Source organism: Rhinopithecus bieti, unplaced genomic scaffold (assembly GCF_001698545.2).
Source record: "Rhinopithecus bieti isolate Rb0 unplaced genomic scaffold, ASM169854v2 scaffold_14936, whole genome shotgun sequence".
NCBI classification, from domain to species: domain Eukaryota; kingdom Metazoa; phylum Chordata; class Mammalia; order Primates; family Cercopithecidae; genus Rhinopithecus; species Rhinopithecus bieti.
Window position 1 is genome coordinate 837,535 of NW_016808811.1, and position 7,403 is coordinate 844,937.

Below are 7,403 nucleotides of genomic sequence, written 5' to 3' on the forward strand. Positions count from 1 at the left end.
AGTCCGGGTGACAGAGCAAGACTCCGCCTCAAAAACAAAAACAAAAACAAAAACAAAAAACAAAAAATAAAATAAAATAAAATAAAATAAAATATCTGCATTATATTTACCAGTTGAGCATCCCAAATCCAAAAAGTTCCAATGAGCATTATAATTGAGCAACATCTTGGCACTCAAAAAGTTGTAGAATTTGGAGCATTTTGAATTTTTGATTTTCAGACTTGGGATACTCAAGTTTTATTTCAAATGTATATGGCTCAAATGAGCATAAATTGGGTTACTACTTATTATGAAGAATGAAGGATTAATCATTTTATTGTAAATCATGGTACTCATTAAAATGGGAAATATGGTACTCATGAAATATTCCCATTAAAACATTTCCCATTTTAATGAGTACCATGATTTACAATAAAATGATTAATCCTTCATTCTACTAAATAATGCTACAGGAAATTCTTAAGTAAGTTTAAAACTGGATTTAGACATTTGTTTCCAGCAGCATGGCAAATTCACTTTGGGCTTAAATATGTGTTTGTCTCTCTCTCTGTATCTTTCAATTTATAGAGATAGATAGTAGATAGATATAATATTTATAATGATTAATTTTGCATGTCAGCTTGGCTAGGCTATGATACCAAGATATTTGGTTGAAGATTATCCTAGATGTTTCTCTTAAGGTATTTTGTTCAGATGACAACATCATTTAAATGAGTAGTCTTTAAGTAGAGTAGATTACGCTCCATAATATGGGTGGGCCTCATCCAATCAGTTGAAGGTCTTAAAAGAAAAAAAACAAAAACAAAAAACTGAGTTCCCAGAGTAACAAGGAATTCTGTCTCAAGATTGTCTTTGGATTCAAGCTTCAACATCAACTCTTCCCTGCCAGCCTGCACCGCAGATTTCAGATGTGTTAGCCTCAATAATCAAGTGAACCAATTCCTTAAAATCAACCAATCAATCTCTATCTCTTTACACATATATTAAATATATGTACATGCACACACACACAGACACTATTGCTTTTGTTTCTGCAGATAGCTCTGGCTAATACAGTATTTTTATCTACAAAGAGAGATTTTAAATATATGAATAAACTAGCAGCAAAGTTAGAAAAATCTCCAGAGATCAAGTGAAATAATGAATACATGGAGGGAATCTCACAGTTAAGTGTTAGTTTTACCTAGGGGAACCTGTTGACTTTAGTAGTATAGAGCACTGGTCTTCAAACTCATTGCTTATAATGCACCTAAAAGAATTGGGAGGAAAAAAACTATATACGCCTTCATTTTTAAGTTGACACATCTACTTGTTTCATCATTAGTTTAACAATTGCAAAGGATATAATTATTTGCATAATTATATGCAAATAAACATATACAGGTACACACACTCATATAGAAATATCTTAAAAACAAACTGCCATACCATTTTTTAAGCAAATTCAATGGACTCTAATTATAATACCAATATTATAACATCATCACACACTTTAAAAAGACATGAACAAACTTAACAGATGAACAATAAGTTAAATGAACAATGTAAGTTAGAGAATTACTTGACCAGATGCTTTATTAAGATGTCCAGCATCTCTCTGTTTTTCTCCGGCAATTTGTGCACCAATGCATGTACAGCCTCCACCCTGTAGTTCTGGTCATCAGATTCTGTTACATAAAAAAGGTTGCAAATGTTCAAGTTTTAATTGCAATTCAACTGTATTTAATTGCATTCAATTGAATTTCATTCAATGTAAATATTAGTAATCTAATCACAACTACCACGTCTACCCCTCATGCCTCACAGGCACTGCTTCATGTAGTACCATCATTATCATTCCTTATGACTTGCAGAAGTTGAGTAACTCGCCCATGGTCATGAAGTTATTAAGTAGAGAAGCCAAAGAAGCCCAGTTCTACAGATTCCACACAGATGCTCTTAGCCACTCAACTGTATACTTTGATACAGCCAATACGCATCACCTGCTTGAGTTTTACTACCTAAAGACACATCAAACCTTTAGATATGTGAATGACCACAGTAATTGCTATAGATTTCCTAATGTGCCAGTCACTAGAGTACGTATTAGTCCATTTATATGGTTTGGCTGTGTCCCCACCCAAATCTCATCTTGAATTGTAGTTCCCATAATCCCTACGTGTTGTGGGAGGGACCCAGTGGGAGGTGAGGTAATGCTGTTCTCATGATAGTGAGTGAGTTCTCATGAGATCTGACAGTTTTATAAGGGGCTTTTCGCCTTTCCTCAGCACTTCTCCCTCCTGTCACCATGTGAGGAGGCACCTTCTGCCATGATTGTAAGTTTCCTGAGTTGCTCCCAGCCATGTGGAACTGTGAGTCAATTAAACCTCTTTTTCTTATAAATTACTGAGTCTTGGATGTTTCTTCATAGTAGTGTGGTAATACACCCATAGAAAGCTCCTAGAGATTCAACCCAGTGTAACCAGATGAAGCCCCACATTCCTCTCATTTTACAAATATAAAGACAATACAGAAGAACTGTTCTGAAATGTTAGCATTATTACATAAACATAAGCCCCATAGATTTACAGCCCATAATGACAATGGTAAATGTAAAATATAAGAATCATCTATGGCAAGCGTAGTATGCCAAGTGAAAGCTAAGATGTTGGCATGTCTGCTAGAGAAATGTCTAACATTTCAGAACAAGAAAGCTTCATTTAACGTTCTCTTACTGCGGCAAATAAATTCTGGGATGATTCCCCACTGTACCAAATTCTTTCTCCAGAAAGTACCTTGACTCACAGGATTCATATTATGGGATTACCATTTCATCTGGGAGCAGCTATTTAGACATGGGGTGAAGAGAGAGCCTGGCTCAGGCTAAACATGAGGTCTAACCTAGCAAATGGAATGGAGACATCAAAAATCTGATCATACTGCTGGCTATGTGAAAAGGCAGACAATGTAAAATCAGAGCTGAAGTGACCAAATGTACTCCAAGAAAATCTGACTGGGAAGGAAAGTGAGAATGATAGAAATACAGTAGAGAACAAAGATGAGAGATCCTCAGGAAAGAGTGAGCAGAGAAATGTCAAATCCCAAGTTGGCAGTTCCTGGTTGCAGGCTCATGGAAACCCTGATCTCTGTTCTTGCCAAGGAATACACTGAAATATCCCTTAGGATCTGAATAACTTCCCCTTTATACTGAGCTGGACTTCTGCTGCTTGAAACCAAATAACCTAATTTTCTTAACTTAGCATCTAGTAAATATGGCTATCTTAGGTCCAGACAAAAGATGAGTTCATATATATAAGGATATATTTTAAGTATCATGGTCATGAATATTATTATTATAATATAATTACCATTTGCTACAGAAGCAAATGGAGAAAAAACTTGTGACCAAAAGCTTGTACTGAAACAATAAGCTCATTGAGCCATTTTAGCCAAGTAGCTCAAATTTCCTTTGTTATAAAGCAAAATTTCTGTAAGACAGGGTTCTGGGTTAAGAGTAAAAACAAAACAAAAATCTGGCTTGCAGCCCTGATTTTGCCATGAATTTATTAGTGTCATTGTACATATTATTTGCCCCCTTTGGGTCCTGATTTCCTAGTTAATAGAATGAGAGGTCAGATTATATATTTTCTCTGGTCCTGTATGTCCTACAAAGATTTCTATGAAGAGGAGGTAGAGTGGAGAGCTTCAAGAGAAAACTAAATAGTGTAGATTTATAGGAGATCATGTGGTTAGTCATAAAAGCTGGATTGAAAACCGAGGTCATTCAATTTTATCTGACACTTTTATCAGCATACATTTCCTGTGACATTACAATGTGTGCAAATAAACTAACGCAACTAATTTCTTTCTTGGATTGTGAAAAATAATCTGGTTGTAGTCACACCTCATACATCTTAACAATGAAATGCCAGCTCTTAATTATTACAAGTTGTTGTGATGGGCTCAGGTGGCACCTGGCACTTCAGTCTCAATGGTTTACAAATACATGTTACTAACTTCTCATATAGCATATGTCAACTCTTCCTGCTAATATTTTAAATTGATCTCTCTATTCATATCACATGGTGGCAATCACAGATCTAAACAAATGACATAAATGTGATCATTGCAAATAAAATATGAGGGAGAGGGGATTGATGGAAGTGCCTGCTGTCTGCCAAAAATATTTGACTCATCTCCAGACTGAGGAATATAGCACATGAGCATGTGCAGGGATATAACTGTCTGTACATATTCAGAGTCCTGCTTAGTTGATCTTATAAGAAACTGATACTTGTCATTCAAATAAGATGAAATTAGAATAATAAATCCTCATGGTTCTTTCTAATCACCAGACTGTTACCCAATGAGGTCTTGCTAAGTGTCAACATATTTCAGTTAATTCTGCAATTTCTTATTGGCTTCTAAACCACATTATAAATTACTAAATATCAGATTAACAACTTTTTTTTGTTTTGTTTTTTTTAATTTGAGATGGAGTTTCACTCTTGTTGCCTGGGCTGGAGTGCAATGGCGCAATCTCGGCTCACCGCAACCTCCGCCTCCTGGGTTCAAGCGATCCTCCTGCCTCAGCCTCCCGAGTAGCTGGGATTACAGGTATGCGCCACCACGCCCAGCGAATTTTGTATTTTTAGTAGAGACAGGGTTTCTCCATGTTGGTGAGGTTGGTCTCGAACTCCTGACCTCAGGTGATCTGCCCACCTCGGCCTCCCAAAGTGCTGGAATTACAGGTGTGAGCTACCGTGCCCAGCCCAGATTAACAACTTTTTAAGCAATACTTGAAAAAAATCTTCACTAGCTGATACTAGTAATATATGCCTAAGAATGGCAGCATAAAACTACATCAATTATAAAGTGTATGTGATTCAAGTATACTTACTAACAGCAATGATAAAATCTTTGTGCAACTTGTAAGTCATCAGTGGTTCTGCAAGGCACCTACAACAGAGAAGTAAAGCACATGATAGAATGGTAGTATCTTTTATTCTCCCCTAAACTTTAAGTGTTTCTTTAAGAATTAGGTGACTGTCATTCATCAATTAAAAATAAAATAATATATAAATAAATAAATAAAAGAAATGGGTGATTTGGCAGTTTGATAAAGTTCCAGTAGTGGGGCCACAGAGAGACCTCAAATGCAGACTTCGAAGACACCAATGTACTTCTTTCCATGACTGTATTAAGAGGGGAGACTGGGAGACAATTTTTTCAGTGTCAGAATTACCTTACCAGAGGAACAAATATGGGAACAATAGTTAAAAAACAAAACAACACAACTTTCCATTCCAATTTGCTATTTTAAAAAGTACATAGAAATCCTATCTACAAACTTCATCTGAAACAACAAATACTAATTCAGTATTCAATATTATATAGTCTTTTAAATTATTATTGGAAAAATCAAGTACAAGTTCCAGAACACTAAATGTAAATCTTACCATGTCATGCTATTTCACCTTTTGTGAGGGAACTGAGCTACTGAGTGAAGCTTCTGGACACAGGCTCCATGAAGTCCCACGGTTACTACCCAAGGGGTGAGTCAGAGACTGCATCCAGAGCACTAGGAGTTAAACCCTCCTCACCTGAGGTAGTTTTTCAGCCCACTCGTTATCGTCTTATTGTCCCACAGTTCAATATCAATATCAATATCAGGAGGGGATTTAGGAGCTGGAAATAATAAAACAAGGTATTTAAATTGTGTAGTTCAAAATATTCCTTATGCAATTACGAAAAATGGGCACAAACATAAGTAGGTCAAAAGAGAGAGGTCTTCATTTCTTAGAATGCAAAGAGTTAACGTTAGGACTGTTGTTTGTGTGAATTGATAAAAAGCTGACACTAAAACTCGAAGATATATCCTATGAAATAAGTCTCCCAAATGAAATTATTGCTAATTGCTAACATGACAGAGCAGTTACCATGTGCCCAGCATGCGTCTAAGTGCTTTACAGAGATTAACATATCCAATTCTCACAACTCTTAAGAGGCAGGTACCATTATTATCCCTATTTTTATAAACGAGGAGGCTGAGACACAAAGACATTAAGCAAATTACTCAAGGTCACAAAACCTGTAAGTTGCTGAGCTAGGATTCCAAATGACTGTAGCTAGCATCCATGCCTCTTATTGTATCTCTAGCTTACCAAAGGACACTTGGGAGAAAAAAAATACAGTATTATAAATATGCCCTCTCAAATTCTCATTGTTCATCTATTATAAATAAACATTAAAAACTGAATATAAATATGAACTTTAAATATTATTTGAAAATATTCAAAGTTGCACTAGTCAAAGAAGCCTATACTTTAGATTACCTATAAGAACACAAAACTTATGTAAGTTGCTTCATCCGAAACTTACAAAATATGGTATTCATGAGTTTTTGAACTTTGGAGTTCACTCCTCCTATTCGGTAGAGTCCTAAAATGGTGATACCTAATAGGAAGGAAAATCACAAGAAAATGGCTTGAGATACAGCTCGGCAAGTACAGAATGTTAAAAACTCAGACATATGCCTAACAAAATTTGAAAGCTACTTATCCAATTTCACAGTATAACTTTAGCAAAGCTATCCTGGAAACACCCATCAAACTTATATTTCTCAGAGCAGACACTGAATAGTGATTTGAAAGTCTTTGAAGATCTTCAAAGTAGCAAAGTGTAGCTGCCTATTCACCATCATTTGAATATAAAAAAGCAATGGAGATGGGAAGGGATGATCGGTATTACTCATGTTCTATTTCTTTAGAGTCATGGAGTCCTCCTGCATGTTGAAAAGTCCTATGGCATTTATATCTTCAGTTTAGAGATGAGGAAACGGATTCAGAGAATTCAAGGAAACTACTTTTCAAAACGTTGAAGTGGTAACACTTAAAATTTAAATATAAGTTTATGGAACTCCAAAGCCCAATATGAATGTTGCTTTAGCCAAATTTTCCTGGAAGTGAGTCCAACATTTAACTGGAGTGGACTTCAAGACAGAGGTCATGATTGGAGTGAAGAAAGGTGCCAAAGCTCTGGCAGTGACAAATCAGCAAAAGAAAGTATATAAGGAAGGAAGGGAGCGAAGACAAGCTCCTTAGGAATCTTACCTCCTCAATGATTGGGGAAAAAAAAAAAAAAAAAAAAAGAGGCCGGGCGCGGTGGCTCAAGCCTGTAATCCCAGCACTTTGGGAGGCCGAGACGGGCGGATCACGAGGTCAGGAGATCAAGACCATCCTGGCTAACACGGTGAAACCCCGTCTCTACTAAAAAATACAAAAAACTAGCCGGGCGAGGTGGTGGGCGCCTGTAGTCCCAGCTACTCAGGAGGCTGAGGCAGGAGAACGGCTTGCAGTGAGCTGAGATCCGGCCACTGCACTCCAGCCTGGGCGACAGAGAGAGACTCCATCTCAAAAAAAAAA

At 36.6% G+C, this 7,403-nt stretch overlaps 1 protein-coding gene across 1 annotated transcript in view; it reads right to left on the bottom strand.

The window, feature by feature from the left end:
• Window positions 1–7,403, bottom strand: part of ARHGAP42 (Rho GTPase activating protein 42) — a 327,325-nt gene that overhangs the window by 28,759 nt on the left and 291,163 nt on the right. Inside the window, 4 exon segments of the mRNA XM_017887227.1 lie at window positions 1,562–1,667; window positions 4,880–4,938; window positions 5,583–5,667; window positions 6,361–6,515. Coding sequence (XP_017742716.1) covers window positions 1,562–1,667; window positions 4,880–4,938; window positions 5,583–5,667; window positions 6,361–6,515 — 405 coding nt within the window.